The 27,497-nt window shown below is 51.0% G+C and overlaps 2 protein-coding genes across 4 annotated transcripts; one reads left to right on the top strand and one right to left on the bottom strand.

Annotated features, from left to right (window-relative positions):
• Nucleotides 1–53: 53 nt before the first annotated feature.
• Nucleotides 54–14,267, bottom strand: COQ4 (coenzyme Q4). Of its 3 annotated transcripts, none has more exons than XM_081803708.1 (7): nt 13,843–14,128; nt 13,632–13,766; nt 12,455–12,551; nt 11,814–11,916; nt 6,393–6,522; nt 5,772–5,865; nt 54–123 (listed from the first exon to the last, which is right to left on the bottom strand). In XM_081803708.1, the coding sequence occupies exons 1-7, from the start codon at nt 13,910–13,912 to the stop codon at nt 69–71; spliced, it is 684 nt and encodes a 227-aa protein (XP_081659834.1). In that variant the 5' UTR covers nt 13,913–14,128; the 3' UTR covers nt 54–68. The 3 variants fall into 3 exon arrangements, with proteins under 3 accessions (XP_081659834.1, XP_081659833.1, XP_006749228.2); XM_081803707.1 differs by lacking the exons at nt 54–123; nt 13,843–14,128 and adding exons at nt 4,670–5,259; nt 14,147–14,267; XM_006749165.3 differs by lacking the exon at nt 54–123 and adding an exon at nt 4,670–5,259 and having other exon boundaries at nt 13,843–14,125.
• On the top strand, nt 14,241–25,590 carry TRUB2 (TruB pseudouridine synthase family member 2). Its single transcript, XM_006749177.3, is given in 10 exon segments — nt 14,241–14,373; nt 14,709–14,840; nt 16,436–16,510; nt 17,653–17,714; nt 18,856–18,937; nt 22,078–22,150; nt 22,685–22,821; nt 23,572–23,802; nt 23,805–25,148; nt 25,331–25,590. Coding segments are annotated over 9 exon segments (993 nt in total). The 5' UTR covers nt 14,241–14,264; the 3' UTR covers nt 23,897–25,148; nt 25,331–25,590.
• Nucleotides 25,591–27,497: the final 1,907 nt, after the last annotated feature.

The raw sequence follows: 27,497 nt of genomic DNA, 5'->3' as shown, positions 1-27,497 counted from the left end.
TTCAGAAGATCTGCAGACTTGAGGCTGGCACCTCTGCATCTGGGACAGCGATAAACGTGACGTCAGGATTAGTGCCTAGGCGTCCTTTCCCATCCATGGTATCTTGTAAGCAGTCTGGCACACCTGGTGGTACAAAGGGCACGGACCTGAAGACCTGTACCTAACTGGCCTCTGATCGCTCTGGACCTTGCAGCAAAGCAACTAGCTTCCAAGCCTACGACCGGATTTGTCATGCCACCTTCCCAGTCCTGTGTGGCTCTGGGCCTCTGAAAACTTGGTTCCTTGATAACCAAACATGTTGGGCATGCACAATTGCCACTTATCCTTTTATTTATTTTTTTTAAGATTTTATTTATTTGAGAGAGAGCATGTGAGCAGGGGAGGAGCAGAGGGAGAGGGGCAAGCCCACACTCCATGCTGAGCCTGGAGCCCAACATGGGGCTTGAGCTCACAACCCTGAGATCATGACCTGAGCGGAAATCAAGAATCTGTCGCTCAACTGACTGAGCCACCCAGGGGCCCCACCACTTATCCTTAAATACATCCCCTAATTCCTTAGTCCAGGAAGAAGTCCTTAAAGGGGAGAGGGGCAGTTTTCAGGGTCTAGTCATAGGGATTAAAAATGAAATCTTGGTCTGAGAAGTACTTGGACTTATTTCTTCCAGAATATAGAGTGCATCCTTTGGGGTAACCTAGGTAAATTAAAGCTCCACCTCCCCCGTCGCTATTACATTCAAGAGGCAGTGTGGTGCAGTGGTGATGGGCTTCTGCATTGGCATCCAACAGATACGGAACAGCTTCTCAGCTGAAAGTTCAAAGTCTCTACTTCTTATATATAAAAATGAGGACATACTACTAGTGCTCAAACCTTACAGAGTTTTGAGTTACTGTTTGACCTATTTTATTTATTATTGTAGTTTACAAGCTTACTGACCACAAAGCACATGCAAAATCTAGACATGAAGATTACCTCTGATTATGTCCACAGGGCTTAGCTTGATAAATGTTTGCTGAATGAATGACAGGGAGAGTGAATTGGAGGCTCTGACTTGATCCAGGCCAGGATCCACAGGTATAGACATGATCATTTCCACATTATCTGCTGAGGTCATATATAATGTGGGCAAAGGAGAGTTTGGAAGACGGCGCTGGTGACCAGCCCGGCTGCTCTCCACCCAGCCTGGTCACGATGGTGAAGCCAAAGCAATACTCCACCCAGACCCTGGGCCTGGCCTGAGGGGGAGATGTGAGGGGACACAGAGGTAACAAAACAGTCTGTCTTCAAATTGCTTACAATCTAGTTGGACACACAGAGAGGCAAGTGGAGATTAGATCACTAAATAGGTTGCCCCTCACCAAGTGCTCACCATACTTCTGTCAACACCCACCACACATTATGACTTTTCTTTGCTTCCCAGTCATGTACATCTGGGATGCACCCCTAGCACCACCTGAAGCACTGGGCAAGTCACCTCTCCTCATGGATCCTTGGTGTCCCCATTTTTTAAAAAAAGATTTTATCTTTAAGCAATCTCTACGCCTGACATGGGGTTTGAACTTCCAACCCCAAGATCAAGAGTCCCATGCTCTATAGACTGAGCCAGCCAGGCACCCCTTCAGTGTCCTCATTATAGAATGGGGATACAGTCATCACGGTCCCTGCCTCCTAGGGCTGGGTATGGACTCAACAAGATGATGCGCGCATGTCAAAGGCCCTCAGCTGCTGTAACCGCTCGACTCCGAGAGGGCAGGGATGCAGCTGTCTCCATCGCTGTGGGACCCCCAGCGTTTGGCCAACACTCAGAAGGTATTTGGGAAATAACCAGAGACTAGTGGGCTTGTGCGTCAGGATACACAGACCGGGGGCTGTGTGGTGGGAAATGTGACTGGAAAGGTCTTTGTGTGCCAGGCTGAGGAGTTTATCCTGGGGGCAGTGAAGAGCCACTGAGGGTTCCTAAGAAGGGCAGGAGCTGGGTGCTATTGTTTGTGGGACAGGCTGAGCTTAGGCTGACCTCACAGTGGGCTCCTTTCCACTGACATGATCCCCATCTCCCCTGCGTTGGATAATTAACATCAGCACTTAAACCTCCAGGCTTGCCCGATGAGAGACCGACATTTGGACTCACTCGAAGGCACTAAAGTTCCCCCAAGGGACTGAAGTGGTTTGGCCCCTGGCACACCGTGGATGCTTATCCTGTAGATGGTTACATTTGGCATTAGGACCTCTGAACTATGGAAGTCCTCACACGCTGGGTGTGTGCAAAATAAACACCTCTGGCTTCATTGTGTACATGGTGACTTCAGAGAGCTCGAAGGACCTTCCTGGAAAATGACAGCTTCTACTTCCTAAACACGGACTATGTGCTAAATCACTACACATGCATAATGGCCCTGCTGTGGGATAGGTATATACTCTCCCCGTGTTACAGGTGGGGAGCCAGAGGCTCAAAGGGTCGATGGGACTACTGCAAGGGTGCAGGGCTGGTCAGGGGCAGGGCCAGGGCCAGGTCTGTCTGTCCTCAGAGCCTGTGTCCCCAAACATTGCTCTGAGGCTAGCTACAAATGGCTTTTGTCAGGCAGAGGGAAAGAGAGCTTTCCCTGAGCTACCTGGAGAGGACTCAAGACCTGTGTGTCCCAGAACAAGCTCCCCAAACTTGAGACCCCCAGTCTTCACCATGAAGTGAGGTTGTGGGGTTCTCTGCTCTGGGCTTAGCGTCCACTCTTTCAACTAATGAAGCAGCAAGCCCCTCTGTGTGCCAAGCACTATTCCCAACAGTGAGGGGAAAGAACGAGGTTCCCTGCCCTCCTGGGGCTGACACAGAACTCATAAATAAATGAACAAATAAGATAATTTCAGAGTGGTAAGTGCCAGAAAGAAAAGGTGACATGGTGTGGTGCGGCAAGGGGGAGGGCACTTCTTCAAGTGGGTGGGCAGGACAGGCTTCTCCAAGGAGGTGCCATTTGAACACAAATGTGAATGACAAGTAGTTGACCATGTGATGACCTGGGGACAGAATGCTATTCCCAAAGATAGGAAGAAGGCCAACATAGTTTATTGAGATGAGGATGAAGTTTCTAGGTAGAAGCTGGCAGAGACTTATGGGCTTTGGTGAGAACTAAGGAAATGGTAGCTCTTTGCCAGTAGAACTTTTTTCCAGTCACGAGTTGGTGGCAAAAATGCCACCTTAAGATCTGAAGACCAGACTCCATTCCTAGCTAATCATGATGCCCAGTGCCCATCTCTCCAATGCTGTAAAGGCTCAGGGTTATTCAGGTACCAAGTGGCTGGAGCAGGTGAAGTCCCCAGTTGGGCAGAGAAGGCATTCTGTGAGCCTGACCTTTTCCCTCAAACCTGGCACTGTTGACTTTTACTGATGTGGGGGTAGGGGTGCCTGGACTCTAGAAAGCTGTGGAAACATGACAGATCCGGAAAGGTGGCCCATACTGCAAAGATGGATTAGGTCTGGAAAGCTCACCCCAATCTCCTCCTCCTTCTGCAGAAAATCAAAGAGCCCAGGACAAGGCTTACCTCTTGAAAAGGCCCTGGATCGGGCGCCTGGGTGGCTCAGTTGGTTAAGCGACTGCCTTCGGCTCAGGTCATGATCCTGGAGTCCCGGGATCGAGTCCCGTACCGGGCTCCCTGCTCTGCAGGGGGTCTGCTTCGCCCTCTGCCCTCTTCCCTCTCGTGCTCTCTGTCTCTCATTCTCTCTCTCTCAAATAAATAAATAAAATCTTTAAAAAAAAAGAAAAGGCCCTGGATCTAAGGTAGGCCTCCAGCCTCCCACCTCCGTCACTGGGAGCCCTGGGCTGGGATGTGGTCGGCACAAGGTAGGCTGAGGCCCTGGTGTGGCAGTGTGGAGCAGGTTTCAGACAACCCCTGGTTCTAGTCCCAGCTCTGCTCCTATTGCCTCATTAGTAAAATAGAAGTAATAACACATCTCTTTGGGTTGTTGGAGGCATCAGTGCAATAATGTGTGCATCTCAATTGCTTAGGCACATAGTGCAGCTATAAAACTGTAACCCTTATTATGGATAGGGAAACTGAGGCACAGGAAACACACCCAGGAAGTCTTGTGGCATGTGTTCTAGTTACTTCAGGCAATTCCTTGCTTATCTCTAGGCCTTAGTTGTCCTATCCACACAATGGGGAGCTGGCCCCCCAAAACTCTAAAGGCTCTGCCATCTTGAGAGTGTTTCTGGTTCTAAATCCCAAGACAGGGCTAGCCACTCTTGCAATGATACTTTCACCCCTTGCCCCTGACCCAAAGAATATGCCTGGGTGCCACTCCAAAATGAACCAGCAGCCTCACAGCTGCCTCCTCACCTGTGAACACAATAGGAATAATCGCTTTCTGCCCCTGGGGCCCTTCCTTGGAAGCCCTTCCAGAACCCTCACAGGAACCCTAGGAAGTGGGTGTTGGTTCTCTTCCCCTTTTCCTGATGATGAAATGGGCTGAAAAGGGGAACAAACTTGCCCTAAGTCCCTCTTCTGGAAAACAATGGAGGAATTTGGAATTTGAATCCCAGTCTGTCTGGCTTCAGACCAAAGGAAAGAGGACAAGTAGCTGAAGCTCAGGCTGGAGGGGATGTCTGTCCTTGGTGCTCAAAGGCCCAAAGCCGCCAGAGCCATGGGGAGCCCTGGGCAAAGGCCGAAGAAGCGGACACTTGGTCTGATGGCAGACTTTATTCAGACAGTAGAGACTCACCTGTCCCTTCTCAGGTCTTTGGGACTGGTATAGCCCTTCCTCCTGGAGGACACCCAGCCTGGCGCCCAGAAAACCCTCATTGGCAGGGATGGGTCCAGAACAGGAGTAGTGGACCTGAGACACCCCAGCACCAGGCTGGACGACTGATTCTCACTCACATCTGGTGCTCTTTGGGCAGCTCCTGGCTCTCCTGGGAGCTCCGCTGCCCTGCGTGCTCCCTCCTGGGGTGGTCCTCAAAGCCACTCAACAGTGGTTATGACAAATTACGACAAATTAAGTCCAAGGGTCAGTGTTGAAAGAAAAGGAACAAAGGTAATGGCCAAAGAATCCTCCGCCTCTAGGGGAGGTTGGGTGGTGGTGTGGGCAGCAGCTCAGGGCCTATGCCAGGCCCCTGACATGCACAGTGGGGGGGTCTGTGATGCCCAGCTCCTCCCGTAGAGCCCTCAGGGGCTGCTCCCAGCGCCGCTCGTAGTACAAGTTGAGGACACACGGGGCTCTGCGCCCATTCTGAATTGCCCATGGGATCAGCTCTGAAACCAGCACTTGCAGGCTCCTGTGGGGCAGCAGAGGAAAAAAGACATAAGGTCCCCAGGGCTGGGCACACTATGTGCCCAGAAGTTGATGTACATTTTCTCAGTCCTCACAAATACCTTAAAAAGAAGGTAGTTATTATCCCCATTAGCAGATGAGGAGACAGAAACTCAGTGAGGGAAAATCTTGTGTCCAAAGCCATACATTTTGAATATGCCAAAGCCCAGATTTCAATCAAGGGCTACCTAACTCCAGGAACTAACACTGGATTTGCTGCCCCACCCCCTCAATTCCATGTTCTGAACCAACACTGAGGCCTGGCCCGGGAGACCCTAGAGTCCTGTGAAACATCCAGGCTTCACTCACTGCACTGGAGACCCTGCGCCAGGCCAGTTACACCCTCCTGCCCCATTCTTTCTACCCTGGCTTCCTGGAGAACCATTGGGGCTGCTCAGGAAGGCTGCATGCTTGTCCCATTTCCTGGATCCTGGTTCCTCTGAGCTCTCCCCAACCCCTCCCCACTTGAGAACTTACTGGGCACTGAGTCGGATCGGTCCAAAGAGGGCACCCAGGATGCACATGGGCAGGCCGGTCTGGACAGCCTCAAACCACTTCACCACGATTTCCCCTGGGGGGCAGGGCGAGGAATGGGGTGGGAGGTGAGAAGGGCCCAGGAAGAGAGGCCATGGTGCTCCTGGCAGAACAGCGCAAAGCATCTGCTCCTCTTTGATCTCTGTAGGGTTGGCCATGCCCAGTCCTGGCCCATCTGGGCCTTAGAGCACTTGGCTTGGGGTGAAGGTGAGGGTCCAAGAAAGAGCAGGAGGTAAGGGCTGGGAAGGAAGCTTGGGGTCAGAGTGCAGAGGACTCCAAAAGCCAGGCTGAGAAGTCCAGGGTGGTTCCTACAGGCCTTAGGGAGTTGTGGAGGGTTTCAGAGCAGGGAGCCCCGATGCTTGGATGCTGCTACATCAGCTTAGGAACCACAGAGGCAGTGGGATGGAGAGACGCTGTGTGGCACAGATGCTACCAAGATGTTCAGAAAGCAGAAAATGAGGCACTGAGCTAGTGTGTGTCAGACCCGGGTGGACAGGCTGGCTGCAACACCCCACCCCACTCTGCCCATCCCCCCTCTCAAGGCAGCTGGGGGCTACCACTCACCCAGGATGTTGGTGGGCATCCCCAGCAGGGTGTGGAGCATATCGTGAACCTCCCGGTACCGCTGGATCACATAGGCTAGCTCCTCATCGTCCACGAACCGGGTGGGTGCTCGGGTATCTGGGGAGACCCTCTGACAACCATGAACCTCCCCTCGATCTCTTCCCAACTATTCCCAATGCCAAACTGGCCAGCCTCTTCTTGACTGTCAACCACTCCCACCAAACTCATACCATGGACCATTTCCGTCCATACCTGCCAACAGGGGAGTCCTCGGGTAGAAAACATGGTGGCAGTGACACCCCCATGGGCTACCCACACATAATGTCCAAGCCTGTTGGAATTTATGGCAAAGCAGCTCCTGGCGGTAGGGGGGAAGCGATGTTTAAGGGGATAAGGTTTCAGTTTTACAAGATGGAAAAGCTCTGGAGGTTGGTTTCACAACAATGTGAATATATTCAACGCTACTGAACTGTCCACTTAGAGATGGTTAAGATGACAGCTCTTTTTTTTTTCTTTCTTTAAAGTAAACTCTAGGGGTGCCTGGTTGGCTCAGTTGTTAAGCACCTGCCTTCAGCTCAAGTCATGATCCCAGCGTCCTGGGATTGGGCCCCACATCAGGGTCCCTGCTCAGCGGGAAGCTTGCTTCTCCCTCTCCCACTCCCCCTGCTTGTGTTCCTTCTCTCACTCTCTCTCTCTGTCAAATAAATAAATAAAAAATCTTGAGAAAAAAAAAAGAAATGTATAACTTATAAAAAAAATAATAAATAGGGCGCCTGGGTGGCTCAGTTGGTTAAGCGACTGCCTTCGGCTCAGGTCATGATCCTGGAGTCCCGGGATCGAGTCCCGCATCGGGCTCCCTGCTTGGCAGGGAGTCTGCTTCTCCCTCTGACCCTCCTCCCTCTCATGCTCTCTGTCTCTCATTTTCTCTCTCTCAAATAAATAAATAAAATCTTAAAAAAAATAATAAATTAAAAAAAATAAAAAATAAATAAATAAAGTAAACTCTACCCCCAACGTGGGGCTAGAACTCACAACCCTGAGATCAAGAGTCACACACTCTTCTGACTGAGCCAGCCAGGCACCCCTGAGATGGCAACTCTTATGTTATCTTACCTTAAGTTACACCATGTTATGTTTTTTTAACTACAAGTAGAAATAAAATGGAGAGAAAAAGGAAAAAAGAAGTTTCCAGGGCCCCTGATACTTTCTTTTTTAAAGATTTAATTTGGGGGGGGCACCTGGCTGGCTCAGTTGGTTGAGCGTCTGCCTTCAGCTCAGGTCATGGAGCCCTGCATGGGGTCCCTGCTCAGTGGGGAGTCTGCTTCTCCCTCACCCAAATAAATAAAATTTATTTATATATTTGAGAGAGAGAGAGAGAGAGATGGTGCATGTACACATAGGGGAGGGAGGAAGAATCCCAAGCAGACTCCAGGCTGAGTGCGGAGCCCAACGCAGGGCTCGATCCCAGGACCCTGAGATCACGACCTGAGCCAAAACCAAGAGTCAACACTTAACTGACTGTGCCACCCAGGCATCCCTAATTTTTTAAAGTAATCTCTACACCCAACGTGGGGCTCAAACTCATAATCCCAAGATCAAGAGTCGCATGCTCCACCCACTGAGCCAGCCAGGTGCCCGGGCCCCGATCCTTCACATGAGCTGCTCCCAGCCTAGGGTGCTCTCCCCCACCACCCGCAGCTTCACCTTGACAATTCCTACCTGTCCTTTCTGACTCGCCTTAAGTGTCCCCGCTGCAGGGAGGCTGTCCGTGACCTTCAGACTGCTAAGGTCCACATTATGGTCTCTTGCAGCATCCCGTACCTTGTATTGTGATGTGCATTGTATGTGCCCCTCTTCTAGACCTGGACTTTTCAGTATGGCAGCCACTCACCCCATGTGGCCACCAAGCCTGGAAATGGGACAGTTCCAACCTAGCTGCAGTGGCATAAAATGCACACTGGGTTTCAAAGACTTGGTGTGAAGAGAACAATGTGAAATCTTAGTAATTTAGAACGATCGATTACATGTTGAAATGATAGTATTTTCAGTACACTGGATTAAATAAAATAGGCTATTAAAGTTAATTCCACCTGTCTCTTTTTGCTTTTACTGAAGTGTCTAACAGCAGACTGGAAGTGACCTATCGGCTTGGGTTCGCTTTCTATGAATGGTGCCGTAGTGGTCTCTCAGCTGCACATGGCTGCTGGCTGCTTTGTTCACTGTTCTATCTCCAGGGACTTTTCTGACCCCAGGAAGGGATGAACTGTCCCTCTCTGATCCACCCATCGCCTCTCTGAGTCCTCAGCAGCACCCATGCAGAATGGGAGCAGCCTAGTGTTCCTGTTCCCAAAGCATGGTCTCAGCCTGTCCAGAGGCCAAAGGATCTGACGTCTTCATTTCTTTGGGGCTGCTGGCTCAGTGCCTTGGTCTGTGTCTGTGATCTCCCTGGGTCCCAGCTCCTAATTTCTTCTTGAGGGAGTTCTACATGCTGTGCAAAGCTGAGGGTGATCAGAGTGATAGCAATTATATTTATTGAGTACCTACTACGTGCCAGCACTGTATGAAGTCCTTTACATATATCATCATTAGGCATCCTTATGACCATCTGGAGGTAGATACTTTAGGAGCCTCAGATAAAGATAAGAAAAATGAGGTTCAGAGAAGTTAAGTAACTTGCCCAATATCATGCAGCTAATCAAGTGGCTGAATCAGGATTTGAAACAAAGTCTACTGGATTCCAAAGCCAGTACCTTAATATCCATTAATTATAAGCCATGTAAGTGCCCTGGAAGATAAACATTAGGTCCCCTGACCTCAGATAAAGAATATGAGGCTCAGAGAAGTCAAATGATTTGTCCAGGGCCATAAAGCTGGGAAGAGAGGTAGGATTCTAATTCAGGCTACTCTTAACTCCAGAGCCCAGGCCCATAATCCTAATGCCACAAGATGACCATACCCCCTACCAATGACAGCCTCAGGGAAGGTGGCCTCACCTTGAACTTTGATCTCAATCTCTGCTGTTCCTTCACATTCTGTGGGCTGCTGGTTTCAGTGCCCTACAAGTGTCACAGTCTCTATGGCTATTATCACAACTAGGGCTGAGACTGGGCAGGCTGCCCAGGGAGGTCCTGGCAGTCCCATCCCCTCCACAGCAACAAGATGAAAGGCTCTGGGGACTTCAGAAGAAGGCGGCCACCCTGGTGGGTTTCCCATTGATGAAGTAACTTGCTTCCTGGTAACATCTGAGGAGATGGTGGAGAATGGGGCAGGATCAAGTGTCAGGAGAGTATGGGGAGCAGTTTATTTTCTCAGGAACAAATAATCTTCGAGAGCAGTAGCTTCTCAACTGTCCACCGGGGGATATTTGCAATGTCTGCAGAGATTTAGGGCTGTCATAACTTAGTGGGAGTGCTGCTAGCATCTATGTGAAGAGGCCAGGGGTGCTGCTGACCACGCTGGAAAGCACCGGGCAGCCCCTACCAACAGAGAATCATCTGTTCCTGGGGCGCCTGGGTGGCTCCGCTACTTAAGCATCTGCCTTCAGCTCAGGTCATGATCTCAGGGTCCTGGGATCGAGCCCCGTGTCAGGCTCCCTGCTCAGCAGGGAGTCTGCGTCTCCTTCTCCCTCCTCCCAACTCATGCTCTCTTTTTCTCTCTCAAATAAATTAAAAATAAATAAATAAATAAATAAATAAATAAATAAATAAATAAATAAAAAAGAATTATCTGGCCCGAAAAGTCAATAGTGCTGGGGGCTAAGAAGCCTAGTTCTAGAGCAACCTGCAGTGGGCTGGAGAACCACTTGACAGAGGTGCTTTGATGAGATGTGTGTATACGGGGATGGAAGGGTTGGGACAGGGAAGGTGGCCCAGCTGTGTCCTAAGGTCCTTTTATAAATCACGTTACTATCCTACTTGAAACCCTCAGTGTCTTCTATTGCTCCTATTACAAAATACAGACTTCTTCCCGTGGCTGGCAGGGTCTGGGCTAGCTCTCCTCCCAGCCACCGGCCGTCTGTCCTCCACTCACTTTTCCTTTTCTTTTTTCCTTTTTTCAGTTTTCCTTTTCTTTTTTGTTTTTTTTAAAGATTTTATTTATTTATGAGAGAGAGAGAAAGCGCACACGTAAGCAATAGAGTGAGAGCAGGGGGAGTGGCAGAGCGAGAAGCAGACTCTCAGCTGAGCAAGGAGCCCGATGTGGGGCTCGATCCCAGGCCCCTGAGTTCATGACCTGAGCTGAAGGCAGATGCTTAACCCACTGAGCCACCCAGGTGCCCCATTTTCCTTTTCTTAAACACACAGGGCCTTGCACTTGCCAGAACCCCTGTTCCTCCTCATCTCTCCTTAGGGCTGGCTCCTCCTCTTCTGAGTCTCCTCAGAGGGGCCTCCTGTGACCTCCCTATGGGAAGTGGCCACCTCTGACCCCGCCTCCTTGTCCTCTCTCAGGATGTTGTTCTCACAGCACCATCTGCTAGAATGGAAGCTCCACAAAGGCAGGCTCTTTGCTGGTTTCATTCACTGTATCTCAATTACCGAGAACAGTGCTGTACATTCCAAGGAGTCAATAAATATTTGACCTGAATTTTTATATGAAATTTTTTCTTTTATTACTTGATTTCCTCCCCAAACCAGAATATTAGCGCCACAAGAGCAGGACTTTGTCTGTCTGGTTCACCATTCTATCCCCAGCACCTGGAACAATGGGTGACAATTGGCAGATCCTGAACACATGAATGAGTTCCTCAGCAGTTGGGACTCTCCCCACCAGCTCCTGTCCTCCCTGCCTGGGGCAGAGAGTGCCACAAGTGCCACAACTTGTCATACCCTGGGGAAAACACTGACTCTAGAACACGAGGACATAATACAGCAGTTAAGAGCATGATCTGGGGACACCTGGCTGGCTTAGTCGGTGGAGTATGCAATTTTTGATCTCAGGTTTGTGAGTTCAAGCCCCACATTGGGTATAGAGACAGACTTAAAAATAAAATCTTAAAAAAAAAAAAAAAAAAAAGGCATGATGTGAGTATGAATACTGCCTCCATTCATACTCGGTGTATGAAATCATCAAGTTGCTTAAGTGCTCTGAGCCTCATTCTTCATCTATTAAAGGGGATAATAATAGGACATACTCGGCAGGGAGGGTCAAGCATGAACCTTCCTGTTGGGAGGGTTCAGCAAGATCAGGTATGAGTCTGGCAGCTGACACCCAGTAAGCGGCTACTGGATACTGGCCAGTATTATTGCTTGGAGTTCCTGGCCCATTTGCCTGTCCCATAGAACGTGACAAAGCCTTGGCACAAGAGACAAAAAACACACCCGCCCATGGTGGCCAATCAGGACTCCTCCTTCCTCAGGACATCACTCCCATGCCCTTCTCTGCCTTTCCTAGTGATTGCCAAATGCACAGAAGCTGGAAACTCACATTTACATGCAAGAAACGGAGATACTCTTGGCCAAGGGAGCCCTCAGGCAGACTACGGAGCTTGTCCAAGTCAAGGGTAGACAGAGAGATCCGGGGACGCTCCCTGCAAGGCAGAAGGAAGGACTTAGGTACTGGGAGGGCAGCAGCAAAGGCAGGTGCGAGGCCAGCTAGAGCAAAGGTTTGGGAAGTGAAGGGGCAGAGAGCAACGATGGGGCCCACAAATCCTATTGTAGGACCTGCTTCTGGCCAGGACAGTGGCAGGGACTGAGGAGACTACCGCAAGCCAAGGTCATGGTTCCTGCCCGCAGTGGCATAATCTAGGGAGCAAGCCTCAGGTGGGATCAGGGTACCCACAAAGGACACTGCAGGGGGGTGGGGGTTATAGCTAGCCTGTTATGGGAGCTTAGGGAAGGCAGAGGGCCCTGTGGTGGGATCTGGGCTGAGGCCACCACATTGCACTACCCACGGATCATCACAGTGTGTGTGTGAATGGCACCCATGGAGTTGGGCAGTGCCCAGCATGCGCAGCCCTCCATGGCCTGGGCATCAAGAAGAGCTCCCTAGAGGAACACAGTGTGACTCCAGAGAGGTCAGGATCCCCAGAGAATGTCCCCAATCCCCCAGGCACAGCTGGGACCTACTGCAGGATCTCAGCACCCTCTGGATCATTCCTCATCTGGTCCCTGAGGACCTTCAGGGCACCGTGTCCTGTGGTCTCCCCTAGAACTGCGACCATGTCTGAAAGGAAAGAAATGGGGACAAATGGAAGATATAATCTTAGGTAAGTTACTGGACCCCATCTGAGCCTGTCTCCTACATGATAAACCAAAACCCTATCTACCTCTTAGTTACGAGGATTCATGTTAAACATTTAGCAAGTCACCTGGCACACAGTAAGGGTTCAACATATGTACCTATAGTCATTATCATTGTATTTATCTAACGGGCTGATGTGGCTCTGGTTAGCACAGTGCTCTAAAGAGTTTATAAGTCACTTATACACCCATTATTACAACGGATTATCATGCCTCCATTGATTACAGGCTTTGAATCAGAGTGCTAGGTTTGGGTTCAGGTGCAATCACTGTCTAAGTGAACTTGTGCAAAATGCTTTACATTTCCAAGCCTCAGGGCACTAATTTATGAAATGTGGAGAACACCTTTCTTACAGGGTTAATGTGAAAAATCAAGAACGTCATGCATATAAAACATTTAATGCAGTGAGCAACCAGCATTAGGGCTCAGTGAGCAGTTAGCACTGCCATTTCAATTGGTAGGAGTAATAATCCTTTCCAGACTTAGAATCCTGAGAATGAGAAAAGTACTGTAGAACCCTAAGATGTTCCAGTCATACAACCATGAGCATCTGCTATGTGCCAGGCACAATCTAAAACATGCTGATACAATGCAACAGGGCAGTCGGGGTGTCTGACCTCATAAACTTTAATTTTTATTGAGGTGTTATAATTTTATGTATGTTATAACAAACTTCGTAAATCATGTTTAGTACACAGGTTCTCAATGTGGCTGGACGACAGAATCTTCCGGTAGGTAGTTTATTTAAAAATGCTGGCCCTTCCTCCCCTCCCCAGGCTCGGGCTGATTCGGACTGAGCTCAGGGTGGGCCCTAGACACCTGCATTTTTGTGAACCTTGCGCGTGATGATGGGATGCAGCCTGATTTGGGAACCCCGACCTAGTCTATTCTCGTTACCCCTAGGGGACGGGGTAGAGAGAGAGGTGGGCACCTGCCCAGGTTCCCCAGGCAAGGGTGCGCGCCGACCCCCCGCTGCCCTCCCGGGAGCGCCGGCAACCTTACCGTGGCGGTACGGGTTATAGAGAGACATTCCGGCCGAGCCGGCGGCCAGCAGCGCCTTCTGCAGCGGGCAAGTGGGGATGTGCCCCGGGTAGAGCAGGCCGTTGGCGCCGTGGCGCACGCCTCGGAGCGGCACATCTACTGGGCAAAAAAAAAAAGGCCGCGGTCAGACGAGCCTGGCGCCCCAGGCCTCCCTCCCGCCTCTGCCACTTGCCTGCAGCCGGCCCCCGGAGGCCGCCAACTCGGCGGAGAGGGCGCAGGGCCGAGCGCAGCAGCGTCCCCATGGCAGCGGGCACCAGCCGGCTTTGAAGGAGGCACGGACAGGAGAGGGCCCTATCGCTAAGTAAGAGAAGGAAACCCAGGCGACCTGTCCACCACCTACTCCCACCGAAGCAAAACTCTCCCCATTTCCCCTCACTCCCAGAAAGGCTCCCCAGTGATCCCTGCTCGGGGTTCAGCGCCGGGCACTACTGCCCTCTCCTCCGTGCGTTTTCCCCGAGGCCAATAAAGACGAGAACCTCTTCCGGCTGCGAAACGTGGCGGCACCCAGGGTCCGGACCACATTTGGGTGTGGGACCGGACGGCACTTCCGTTCAGGTGCAGCTATTTCACCAGCCGGCGCCGCTGGCTTCGGGCATGGGGTCCCGCGGCCTAGCGCGGCTGCACGGGCTCTTCGCGGTCTACAAGCCCCCGGGGCTAAAATGGAAGCACGTGCGGGACACCGTGGAGCTGCAGCTTCTGAAGGGTGAGCGCTTCGAACCAGACCCACGATCCCGCTCTGGTTCTCCGGGAGTCCATCTCCGCTTCTGATCCTCCCGGCAAAATAAACTCATGTGACCCAGTCCTCTGGACAGAGCGCTTTCCTAATCATGTAATCTGTGTACTCCATTACTCCTCACTTTCCCCTGCGTTCAGATGTCATAAGTAATAGAGTCAGAATTTGAACCCAAGCCTGTTTCTTAACTGCTGCTATTCGCTACATCGTGGGCTTTCTCTTCTACATCTCCATACCTCCCTGTCCCACCTCCCCCAGGTGTTCGGACAGAATTGACCTGATGTCTTTTACCTTTGTGTACTCAGGTGTCAATGCTGGGAAGGCTCCTGCCCCTGAACAGCGTGTTCGTTTTCTGCTGGGCCCCGTGGGAGACGGCAAAGAGAAGGAGCTTATTCTCACTGCCACCAGTGTGCCCACCCTCACCAACCATCCGCTGGGTAAGGCACATTCAGGCTGGGGCCTGGGTGTCACTTCCCAGGCAGTTTCTGCCCAGAGTCAGTGTCCCAGTCGGTGCTCAGACTCTTGTTCCAGATCCTTGAAGGGCCACAGCAGGGATGAAGTATTTGACCAGGAATTGGCAAATTTTCCTGGAAAGGGCCAGATAGCAAATATTTTAGGCTTTGCAGGCCCAGTTCTGCCATAGGGCAAAGAACCTGTAGGCAATATGGAATGCAGTGAGCCTGGCTGTGTTCCAATAAAACTTTATTTATGGAAAGTGACATTTGAGTTTCATATAATTTTCCTATGTCACAAAATATTATTTTCTTGATTTTGGGGGGGGGGGATCATTGAAAAATGAAAAAAAAAAATTAACTCATGGGCCATTAAAAAAAAACAGGCTTGAGAATTTGGCCTGTGGACTGTAGCTTGCTGACCCCTTTTAACTATTCTGGGACTCCAAATGGGAATTGAGACCCTCAGGTAGAAGTCCTAAGGTGGGAGTTTGGGGCTCTTGGGAAAGAGTGACTTTTTTAGTCAACAAAGCTGCCCAAGAATGGAACTAGTTATAATGAGTTCCCTGTTACTAGACAAGGTTAGAAAGACTGAGGGGCTTGACCAGAAACCACTAAAATCCCTTTGGCAGTGATATTTAGTGACTCTACAGTGTAGCAATAACAAGTATGATGTACCGAGGATCTCTTCTGTACTAGATACCGTGTTAAGCTTTTACCAAGTACCATTTTATTAAATCTTCACCACAACCCTGTGAGGTGGATCCTGTTCTCATTTCACAAATGAGGAAACTGAGGCTCAGTGTTGACATTAAGTAACATAGGCTGGATTCAATAGGCGCTTAACCATCCCATATCCTTCCCCCAGATACCTCTTGTTCTGTAGAAGTGTATATGCTTCTGGCTCATTTCTGCATGCAGTCTTTTTTTTTTAATAGCGTTATTGAGATATAATTGATACACAAAAACCCACATTTTAAAAATGTTTTTAATTTTTTTTTAAGATTTTACTTATTTATTTGAGAGAGAGTGCAAGAAAGGGAAGGGACAGAGGGAGAGGGAGAAGAGTCCCTGCTGAGCAAGGAGCCCAGTGAGGGACTCGATCCCAGGACCCTGGGATCATGACCTGAGCCGAAGGCAGACACTTAACCAACTGAGCCACCCAGGCGTCCCTCACTAGTTATTTCCTGAGCACCTAGTGAGCTCTGGGCTCTAGGGTTAGAACTTGGGACCCAGGCCCTGCCTTCAGGAACTTACCACCTCCATTTTCTTACTGGGGTGGCCAGGACTCTCTGTCGCAGCTGAGTAGGAAAGTTGAGTCCCAATGTTCTGCCCAGTCCCCTCAAAGCCTCTCACCAGGGGAATGGTGATAGGTAGAGTAACAAGCCCTTTTTCTGGGCCCAGGGACCCGAGGAAATGGTTCGAGGCCCCAGATTCCACATGGGGAAGTCTGACAGTCCAACCTGATCCTGGTTTGGGCTCCATGAGGCTACATCCTAGGAATGAGGCCATGATGCAGGCTGAAGTCATCCTGGAGGCTGGATTCATTGAGCAGAGGGACCTCGTTTGTTTCTTTCTAGTCTGTGGACCAGCATTCACCAGCTTGAAGGTTGGCATGGGACACCGGCTGGATGCTCAAGCATCTGGGGTGCTTGGTAGGTGATGTGGTGAGCCCAGGGGTGCAGTGATACAGTCTCGGGAGAAGATCAGGGAGCTACCATGAACCCCGCCCACTTCCAGCCTGACCGCCATTTCCCACCACTGCCCTCCTCCCCTGCTTCCTACCCCAAGTCTGGTCAGCTGGTGGAAGTGGGGATGGCACAATTGCCCACTTTTATCAAGTGATTCCTGCATTCGACATGCGGTATGAAGTCCTTCATGCACATGTTTTCATGACAACAACCTTATTAGGTAGATAGTTTATGATTTTATGGAGAAAAGAAGGCTCCAGGAGCTTAGGTGACTTGGTCTGGGTCATGTGGCTAGTGAATGCCCCTGGTCCAGGGAGCACAAACTGTCATCACTTGTGTGGGTTAGCCAAGCGTGTGACTCTGGCCCCACCGGCCAGGGTCTGAATGTCGCTGGAGCTGGACACACAAAGCCCTGCGTCATGAGCCATCTGTGTCCCCAGGGTCAGGTGGTGGCCACATCCTCCATGCGTGGTAGTCACAGTCCCCTTGTCTCACTTCCTGGGGCACAGGCAGGCAGACATGATGTCATGCTCCCTCTCCCTGTCCTCCCTCTCCAGGAGTGAATGGAGGGTCATTCTCTCCTCCAGCCAGAGGGAGAAACAGCCAGGAAAAGGCAGGCAGTGGCCACAATGCCCCTTTATTGGGCCCTTCCTTTGTGCTCACTTCTTCCTGTGTATTGCCTCAGTCTTCACAACACCCACAGGGATCAGACAGGATCTTGTATCCCCATTTTACAGATGGGGATCTTGAGGCCCAAGGATGCTAACAGACATGCTTAGAGTCATCCCAGATTTGAGGGCAGGTCTGTGTGATTGGGCCCCTGGTCCCTTTCTTTGGAGTGCATCAGAACCCCCTAGGGCACTTACTAAGGATCCGAGGCCCCTCCATGAGTCAGAGTCAGTACAAGTGGGTGGGCCCCGAAACCTACATTTTCATATCTACCCAGGGGAGCTCACTTGCTCCCTGTAGAAGAAGCTGTCCTTGCCCTCTTGCTGGCTTTAGCAGCATCGGAGATGGAAGGATTCTCGTGGTAGTTGTGGGGGTTGGAGGTCTCAGGGAAACGAGAAGGGGGAGCCAGGTGTGAGATCAGCCTGGGTGTCTTCCAGTGCTCGGCGTGGGACATGGATGCAGGCTCCTCACCAGCATGTACAATGCTCACCTCACCAAGGTATGGGGACACTGGGGACAGCTTGTTTAGCCCATTTCCCAGGGGCTCACTGGCAGGAATCTGAAGCTGAGAGCACTGCATGGGGGAACACCCAGGCCATCAGCCAGCGTTGTTTCATGGCCGTGTGCTGGGGGAGACTGTAAGGATAGCATGGTAATGACCGCTGGCCTTATTGCATGCCGGCCGCTCTTTGCTGAGCACTGCACGTGGACTCCCTTGTGGATGCCTCACACCCTCCCCGCAAAGTGGTATCTGCTGTTAACCCACCTTACAGATGAAACCACCGAGGCACAGAAAGGGGATGTCATTTGCCCAGGGTCGTGCAACCTGTAAGGAATGGAACTGCGATTTGAACCTGGATCTGTCTGACCCCAGAGCCTGATCATGACAGCACTCCATTCCCCCTACCCCTCCCCACCCCACCAAGACTGAGAGGTGGATGTCACCATCCAGGCATCAGGGAGCTTGCATCTGGGCTGGGGCTGTGGAATCCGGCACCATGAGAGGGGACAGAGGTGCTGCATTAGAGAGCCTCCATTTTTAGTGGTTAAGAGCACAGATCTGGAGCCAAACCAGCTTCTGCCCCTCTGCCCGCTGTGGGCCCCCAGGTGGATTACTTAACATCCGTCTTCCTCCATTTCCGCGTCTGTAAGATGGGGGAGATAATAGTACCTCCTCCATAGGGTTACTCTGAAGATTAAGTTAGTAACTACCTGCACCATACTTAGCACAGTCACTGGCGCATGGTAAATGCTCAGTAAATTATTATTGCTGTTGTCGTCATCCCTTCCTTATGGCAGAGGCTGTTAACTGCACAGATCATATGTGGAGGCTGGGGAGAAGCTGACAGGGTGCACTGGGAGGGGCCTGGCATGATAAGTTGTCAGGTCTGGCTGGAGAGGAGAGACGTGGAGGCACAGGGTAGTCACCATCCTTTGCGGGCAGGTGCTTGCTGTCATAGGGAAGTCTGGTGTCTTTCCCTGGGGGGACAGTGGGGTGGCTGGGTGGGGGCTGAGTGCCTGGCTCCCTGAGGGGAGCCTGTCTAGCAGGTTGGGGGTGGGAGCTGCTGGACGTACCTCCCTCCTCAGTGCTGAGGGCGAGCAGGGAATCTGACCCCATCTTCCCCTCCCTATCTCTGCAGGATTATACAGTACGTGGTCTCCTGGGCAAAGCAACAGATGACTTCTGTGAGGATGGGCGGCTGGTGGAGAAGTCAACATATGGTGAGAGCCCGCAGGCGCCCAGGGCCGTGGGAGGAGAGTGGCTATGGCTGCCTTTGCATTTGCTCTCCCTTGATTCCTCACCCCCACGCAGGCCTTGCAGCCCTCAGTGACTGCAACACACTGAGTTTGGGCTGGCTGTTGGAGGCCTTTGGGCACATCATTCTGTCTTGCAGGTATAACTGCCCGGTGCCTCCCCACCTGGCGTAAATGTCACCTCCCCAGGGAAGCTCCACTAACCCCCAGATGAACTAGATGGACTCTTAGAACAGTAATCAACTAATGGTTGTGATTTTTTTTAAGTTTGAGAGAGAGAGAGAGTGAGAGCGAGCATGGGGTGGGGGTTGGCAGAGGCAGAGAGGGAGAGAGAATCTCAAACAGACTCTATGTACCGAGTGTGGAGCCTGACACAGGACTCAATCCCAAGACCCCGAGATCATGACCCGAGCCGAAATCAAGAATTGGATGCTTGGGCGCCTGGATGGCTCAGTTGGTTAAGCGACTGCCTTCGGCTCAGGTCATGATCCTGGAGTCCCTGGATCGAGTCCCGCATCGGGCTCCCTGCTCGGCAGGGAGTCTGCTTCTCCCTCTAGCCCTCCCCCCTCTCATGTGCTCTCTCTCTCTCATTCTCTCTCTCTCAAATAAATAAATAAAATCTTTAAAAAAAAAAGAATTGGACACTCAACCGACTGAGCCACCCAGGCGCCCCATGATTAGTGATTATTTAATATCTGTCTTCCCACCACACTGTCACCATGGGAGCAGGGACCATGTCATTCCACTCCTGTGGTTACACACAGCACGGAGCCTGGGACATGGGAGGTGCTTGTTGGTTGGGTGGATGGATGGAGAAGTAGGTCGCGGGGGGGGGGTGGATAGATGGTTCGATGGCTCATTCTTCACTTCTTACCCTCCCTATGTTCTAACACTTTCCATAGGATCTATTACATTTTCTTATTTGACAGATGTTTTTGGGCACCAGCCATGTGCCAGGGTCTTGATGAACCAGATGGGGCCCCCATTCTCAGTGAACCCAGTCTAGCAGGGAGAGCAAACACACACCTCCACATCTTCTAGACAGGATTCAGAACGTGGCAGAGTAACACTATATAATCTGTATATGTGGGTGTATCAGCATACAAAACATGTCCAAAGACAGTTACCAATTTGACACTCTAGTAGGGAAGAAGCCCGAATTTGGAGAAGGGGAGGTGCTGTTAATGCTGATCTAAATTTCTTTTTTTTTTTTTTAAGATTTTATTTATTTATTCATGAGAGACAGAGAGAGAGAGAGAGAAGCAGAGGGAGAAGCAGGCTCCCCGCTGAGCAGGGAGCCCGATGCGGGACTCGATCCCAGGACCCTGGGATCATGACCTGAGCCGAAGGCAGACGCTTAACCATCTGAGCCACCGAGGCACCCATGGGGCAGAGGGAGATCTTAAGCAGACTCCACGCTGAGTGTGGAGCCCAGCGCAGGGCTTGATTTTACGACCCTGAGATCATGACCTCAGCAGAAATCAAGAGTCGGGTGCTTAAACCACTGAGCCACCCAGGTGCCCCCTGATCTAAATTTCTTAAAGAAGAGGGGTGCCTACTTAAGATCCTCTCCCTCTGTCCATTCTCCTTGCGGGCACAAGTGTGCACGTGCTCTCTCTCAAATAAAATAAATCTTAAAAAAAATAAATTTCTTAAAGAAGATTCATATGTCAATTATATAACTAAAAAATAATGTTAAAACCAAAGCAAATTAAAGACTTTTTTTTTTTTTAATTTATCTGAGAGAGAGCACAAGCAGGGGGAGCTGCAGGCAGACGGAGAAGTAGGCTCCCCACTGAGCAGGGAGCCCGATGTGGGACTCGATCGATCCCAGGACCCTGGGACCATGACCTGAGCTGAAGGCAGACACTTCACCAACAGAGCCACCCAGGCATCCCAAACCAAAACAAATTAAATGCTCAGAAAGAGACCCAGGACGCAGGAAAAAGAAGTGACATGCTCCAGGAGGGCTTCCTGGAGGAGGCTGCATTTGAGCTGGGCTGTAAATGAGGAGGGAGGAGGCAGTGGTAGGTATATTTCAGATAAGACAACGGCATGAAGAAAGCCAGAGAGGGGATAAGAGGCCTAGGCTAGGGTGCCTGGGTGGCTCAGTTGGTTGAGCGACTGCCTTCGGCTCAGGTCATGATCCTGGAGTCCCGGGATCGAGTCCCACATCGGGCTCCCTGCTCAGCAGGGAGTCTGCTTCTCCCTCTGATCCTCCCCCCTCTCGTGCTCTCTCTCTCTCTCATTCTCTTTCTCAAATAAATAAATAAAATCTTTAAAAAAAAAAAAGAGGCCTAGGCTAGGCCCTTCCAAGCTGGCAGGCCTTTGATCACCACACCTGTGCCCAGAACTATGGCCTTTGGAGCCAGAAGTTGGCGCTTGCCCAGCTGGGCCCCAGGATCAGCCTCTTAGCAGTTTGTGAGCATCCCTGGGCTTAGCAGCTGCCTGCCCTAGTCACTCGATGGTACCAGCAGGCAGAGCCACTGCCTCTTGCCATCTGTGTCTGCATTCAGACAGATGGCCCTCTCCCTCCCAGGGTCCCTGGCATAAAAGAACCCAGATTGGGGCTCAGGGGACTTGGCTTAGAATATTGGATAAGTCATATTACGGCTTTGAGCCTCATTTCCAAAAGAAACTGTTCTTAACTTGGAGTCTGTGAACCCCTTAAAAATGTCCTCACAGGGCGCCTGGGTGGCTCAGTTGGTTGAGCGACTGCCTTCGGCTCAGGTCATGATCCTGGAGTCCCGGGATCGAGTCCTGCATCGGGCTCCCTGCTCGGCAGGGAGTCTGCTTCTCCCTCTGACCCTCCTCCCTCTCATGCTCTCTGTCTCTCATTCTCTCTCTCAAAATAAATAAATAAAAAAAATCTTTAAAAAAAAAAAAAATGTCCTCACAATGCTGAGTTCAGGCATAACTTTCTGAGAAGAGGTTCCTGGGCTTATAGAGTCTCAAAGGACTCATAACCCCTAAATGGGAGCCCTGGGTGCTCTGGGACCCCTCCAGTTTCCAAGGATGGGGCTGGTTTGAGGGAAGGGAGTTTGCCAGTTTGTTGTTGCCTGTCCTCAGCAGGCACTCGTGTGCTGACCATCCCCTGGCTTTTCCAGACCATGTGACCAGAGAGAAGCTGGACCGCATCCTGGCCCTGATCCAAGGTTCCCATCAGAAGGCCCTGGTGATGTAAGTGGGGCCCAATCCACACTTTGCTGAAAGGGGCCCTTGAGGAGGTGCTGGAAGAGTAAGAAGTACCCACTGGGCTCCCTGTAGGCTCCGCCCACCCTGGGGCAGGTTCCATGGACCTTCTTTTTAGAGCCCAAAAGCAGACATGAACCAGCCCTTCCTTCCATAGCACGCAGAAGTGTTTCTTTGTGCCAGGCCAGCCCCTGGGGAGACCAAGGGGGAACAAGAGACCCCAGCTAGCCTCAGGGAGAGTATATGATTTAGTGGAGAGGGAAGCCAGGAACCCACATCATATGACCTAGAAGCAAGGGGCGAGAGCAGGCAGCATGTGCTTGACCGGAAGCTAGGGAGACTGCAGAGGAGGGCAGAGCCTGCATTTAGGGATTGGAGGAGACAGAAAAAGGCAGCTGCAGGGGCAGGGAAGCTGGAAAGCGAAAGAAGAGCTTTAGGAAAGCTCTTCATGAGTGGGGCAGGGCCAGGGGTAAACAGCGGGCCCAGCTCCCCATCCCACGCCAGCCCCGTTTTGATCCCCAGGTACTCCAACCTGGACTTGCAGACCCAGGAGGCCTATGATATGGCTGTGAGAGGCTTGATTCGTCCCATGGGCAAGTCCCCGATGCTGGTAACGGGCATCCGATGCATCTTCTTTGCGCCTCCGGAATTCCTCATAGGTACGTTGCCCCAGGAAGTTGGAGCAATGAGATGGGGCTCCTGGGTTTGGGGAGTCATTGTGAAATGCCCTTGTAGACCCCAGCACATGCCCGCCCTGATCTCTGCTGGCTAAGGCGCCAGGGGCCAGCTTCCTTCTCAGCCCCCGACTGGACTTGGCCCATCCACACAGCACTCAGATCAAATCCTGTCCTATATGCCGCCAAGTTACACTTTGAAACCAGACCTTAGCGAGAAGTTAATACTTGGTGGTTCATTTCCAGTGCCTCCCAGTGTTTCGGGTTGCAGTGGGCCATCAGACAGCACCCTCATCTCCCCAGTCCCACCCAGCTTGGCCCCTCCCTCCTTTCTTCTCTCTTCGTCTTACTAACAAGGGCTCCTTGAATGCTGACTAGGACTCTCCCAATGATAAGCACCTTATGTACATTATCTCTTAAGATTCCTCACACCCACCCATTTTACAGATGAGCCTTAAGTCTTAGACCAGAGTAGCCTTCTGGAAGTTAACCTGCCCACAAAACTCGTGGGGGTCTTCAAAAAAAAGCAAACTCCGATTCTGCAGGTCTGGGTGGAGCCCAAGATTCTGCACATCTAATCAACTTTCAGGGCTGGCCCAATAGCAAAGCCCTGGAGAGCTAAGGTCTTTTGCTAAGGTTATCACACAGCCAAGAGGTATCAGGGGTGTGGATTTAGATGCACAGATACCAGAGGCCATGCTCCCAGCCTTCAGACCCGTTGTTTGCCCCTGGCAGAGGTACAGTGCATGCATGAGACACAGAAGCAGCTGAGAAGGCTGGTGCATGAGATCGGCCTGGAGCTGAAGACCACCGCTGTCTGTTCCCAAGTGCGGCGGACGCGGGATGGCTTTTTCACCCTAGACGATGCCCTTCTGAGGACCCAGTGGGATTTACACAGCATCCAGGATGCCATCCAGGCCGCAGCTCCCCGGGTGGCAGCAGAGCTGGAGAAGAACTTGAGGCCGGGCTGGGCACCCAGCAGCTTCCCGGTCCAGGCCAGCCCTGGGACTCCAGGGGGCCAAGCTCTGCCTCGGGGCTGGAGAGCTGTGCAGGGCATTGAAAGGCCAGGGGCTGGCGGGACAGTGGATGGATAAGATAAGAATTGTTCTGAGCTGGAACTGATAACTGTGCAGAATGCAAGAGTAAGGGAAGAACGTGACATAAAACTCTGAAACTGTAAGAAAGAAAATCAACAGACTTGACCCAATGGAAAAGGAGAAACTTCTATATGGAGGAAAAGATGATAAACTAATGATAAGACAGATGAAAATACTTGTAATATGTTTAAGAATGAATATCCAGGGGTACCTGGGTGGCTCAGTCAGTTCAGCTTAGGTCATGATCTCAGGGTTCTGGGATTGAGCCCCATATCGGGGCTCCCTGCTCAGCGGGGAGACTGTGTCTCCCTCTCACTCTGTCCCTCCCCCCAGCTTGTGTGCATGTGCCCGTGCTCGCTCTCGCTCGCTCGCTCTCAAGTAAATAAAAATCTAAAAAATATATATCCATAATATATAAAGAGTTCTTATAAAATAGTAAGAAAAAGGGCACTTGGGTGACTCATTCGGTTAAGTGTCTGCCCTCAGCTTAGGTCATGATCCCAGGGTCCTGCACCCCTGATGAAGTCCCACGTCAGTCTCCGTGATCAGCGGGGAGCCTGCTTCTCCCTCTGCCTCTGCTTCTCCCCCTGCTTGTGCTGTCTCTTTTTCAAATAAATAAATAAAATCTTCAAAAAAATTAACAATAAGAAAAAGATAAGAAAATTGGGCAAATGACATGAATTGTGTATTTATATATATAAAAAGAAATCCATATGGCCCATAAACCAGAAATGATGCTCAACCTCTCTAATAATGAGAGACATACAGATGAAAATGATAACGACTTTTCCTTGCCTTTCCAAACAATAAAAAGAATATCCAATATTGGTGATGATGTGAGAAAATGGGCAGTCTGTGCTATTGGTAGGAAGGTGCAACTTCGTAACCTTTTAGGAGTAACTTGGTAGTATGTGTCAAAATTAAAAATACTCCTGCTCTGTGACTCAGCAGTTACAGTTTCAGGAATCTGTCTTCTGGCATAAGTTGCAGACAGTTTTAGGTACTTAGATGGTCATAGCTATAATGTAATAGTAATAAATAGGAAATGCCATTACCATCCATCAGTAAGGGACTGGTTAAATAAATATGGGGCATACAGTGTCAAAAGGCTCTATTCTAGGGGAGCCTGGCTGGCTCAGTCTGTAGGGCAGGCAATGCTTGATCTTGGGGTTGTGAGTTGGAGACCCACGTTGGGTGTAGAGACTACTTAAAAAGGCTCTATTCAGGGTGCCTGGGTGGCTCAGATGGTTAAGCGTCTGCCTTCGGCTCAGGTCATGATCTCAGGGTCCTGGGATCGAGTCCTGCATCGGGCTCCCTGCTCCTTGGGAGCCTGCTTCTCCCTCTGCCTCTCTCTCTCTCTGTCTCTCATGAATAAATAAATAATTAAAAAAAAAAAGGCTCTATTCTAATACCCTCAGGAAAATGATCAACAACCAATTTTGGGGGGTGCCTGGGGGGCTCAGTGGGTTAAGCATCTGCCTTTGCTCAGGTTATGATCCCAGGGTCCTGGGATTGAGTCCTGCCCTGGGCTCCTTGCTCAGCAGGAAGTCTGCTTCTTCCTCGGCCTCTCCTCCCCCTCATGGCGTGTGCATGCGTGGGCGAGCCCTCTCTCTCCCAATCTCTCTTGCAAAAATAAAATCTTAAAACACTTTTTTTAGCCATTTTTTCCTGCCAATTTGATTTTCCTAGGCTTTGGACACTTTGATCCCATGTGGATGGGGTGTTTTTTTGTTTTATTTTGTTTGTTTGTTTGGGCCTGGCTCTCTTTTAACCTCTATCCATGTGGCTATTTTCCCACTCGGAACATTTGGGCTAAAAGGAGCAAGTTGGCCTCTGGCTAAGGTTCCAGTCTGCGCCCTGAGGGGAAGCCCTGCATGTCTCTCTCCCCCCCCACCCGCGGCACCCTGGGAGAGGAGGCCCCAGCCAGCAGGGCTCCTTCACCTTCACGTGGGGGCGGCGCGCAGCTCAGAGTGGTGCTGAGCAGGTGTGGTTCTGCCGGCTTCTGGCTGTGGGGCCTCAGGAGTGCAGCTCCCTCATACGTTAACCTGGGAATGATGATTTTGCCTACCTGGTGGGGTTGTAGCAATGAAATCATGGTGAGGTGCTTGCCTTGGTGCCTTGCATGACCTGCGCTCTGTGTAAGCCAACTGCTGCTGTGGCTCCTTTCTTCTGAACAGGGACCTATAAGAGTTGTCGCAGAGTCAGAGGCCTTCTGTCCCTCACCTCCTGATTATCTGGCATAAAGATCAGCTGGGAACTTGACAAACACACCTCAGCCAGGTGATCAAGGTCAGCAGCCACAGGGATGAGTCGTGTTGCCGGTATGTCCTCTTGCTATGATATAATGAAAATGGCCCTGGGCGCCTGGGTGGCTCAGTTGGTTAAGCGACTGCCTTCGGCTCAGGTCATGATCCTGGAGTCCCGGGATCGAGTCCCGCATCGGGCTCCCTGCTCGGCAGGGAGCCTGCTTCTCCCTCTGACCCTCCCCCCTCTCGTGTGCTCTCTGTCTCTCTCATTCTCTCTGTCTCAAATAAATAAATTTAAAAAAATCTTTTAAAGAAAAAAGAAAAGAAAAGAAAATGGCCCTTTACCTCCGTGGTCTTCCTCCCAATAACCCAGGGCCCCAGTCTTGTAAGGAGAACACGGGGCAGCTTCTGGTAGTGCGGCATCCTACACAAGGCCTGACCAGTACTTCTCGGGGCTATCACGGTCATCGAAAGCAGTGAAGTCTGAGAAACCACCATAGCCAAGGGGAGCCTACGGAGACATGAAGACTAGATGTACTGTGGGGGGACCCCTGCGTGGCTCAGTCTGTTAAGCATCTGCCTTTGGCTCAGTAATGAGCCCAGGGTCCTGAGATCTTAACCAACTGAGCCACCCAGGCATCCCTGGAAATCTGCATTTTAGCAAGTCTCTAAAGATTCTGATACCAGAGCTGTAAAAACAGGGCCCTGCAGGAGCCAGCTAGGCATGGTCATTCCCTTCTGGTCTTCAGGAACCACATGGACGGCTATTTGAGGGCCATTTGAGAAGAGATTAGCCGACAGCCATGAATGACAGGGTATGGTGAGCTCGTTTACCGGGGGCGCACTAACAGAGTACCATGAACCAAGGGGCTGCAACAGTGGAAAGCTATTATCTCGCCACAGGCTAAGCACAGAAGCCTGGGGGTCCAAGAGCAGGGTGTCGGCAAGGTCAGCTCTCTGAGGGATGTGAGGAAGACACTGTGCCAAGCTTCTCTCCTGGCTTCTGGTAGTTTGCTGGCAATCTTTGGTGCTCCTTGGCTTGTAGAAGCGTGGCTCACATCTCTGCCTTCACGTTCATGTGGCCTTCTTCCTGTGCGCACGGCTGTGTCCAAATTTCCCCTTTCACAAGGACACTGGTCAGATGAGGTACCCACTGTAGTCAGTATGACCTCTTCTTAACTAATTACATCTGCAATGACCCTATTTCCCAAAACAGTTCACATTCTGAGGTATTAGGGATTAGGACTTCAACATGAAAATTGTGTAGGGACACAACTCGACCCACAACACATGGCTAGACCTTCACCTGGGCTGGCTC

Source organism: Leptonychotes weddellii, chromosome 14 (genome assembly GCF_054177405.1).
Source record: "Leptonychotes weddellii isolate Sample4059 chromosome 14, ASM5417740v2, whole genome shotgun sequence".
NCBI classification, from domain to species: domain Eukaryota; kingdom Metazoa; phylum Chordata; class Mammalia; order Carnivora; family Phocidae; genus Leptonychotes; species Leptonychotes weddellii.
This window is presented reverse-complemented; position numbering and strand designations above follow the sequence as displayed.

What these genes read in the sequence shown, in the direction of transcription:
- COQ4 (XM_006749165.3), bottom strand. Translation starts at nt 13,912, where the DNA reads ATGGGGACGCTGCTGCGCTCGGCCCTGCGCCCTCTCCGCCGAGTTGGC. An exon ending in CTATAACCCGTACCGCCACG is followed by an intron (nt 12,552 to 13,631) that starts GTAAGGTTGCCG and finishes CTTTCCTTTCAG; the next exon opens with ACATGGTCGCAGTTCTAGGG. An exon ending in CCGATCCGACTCAGTGCCCA is followed by an intron (nt 5,260 to 5,771) that starts GTAAGTTCTCAA and finishes GCTGCCCCACAG; the next exon opens with GAGCCTGCAAGTGCTGGTTT.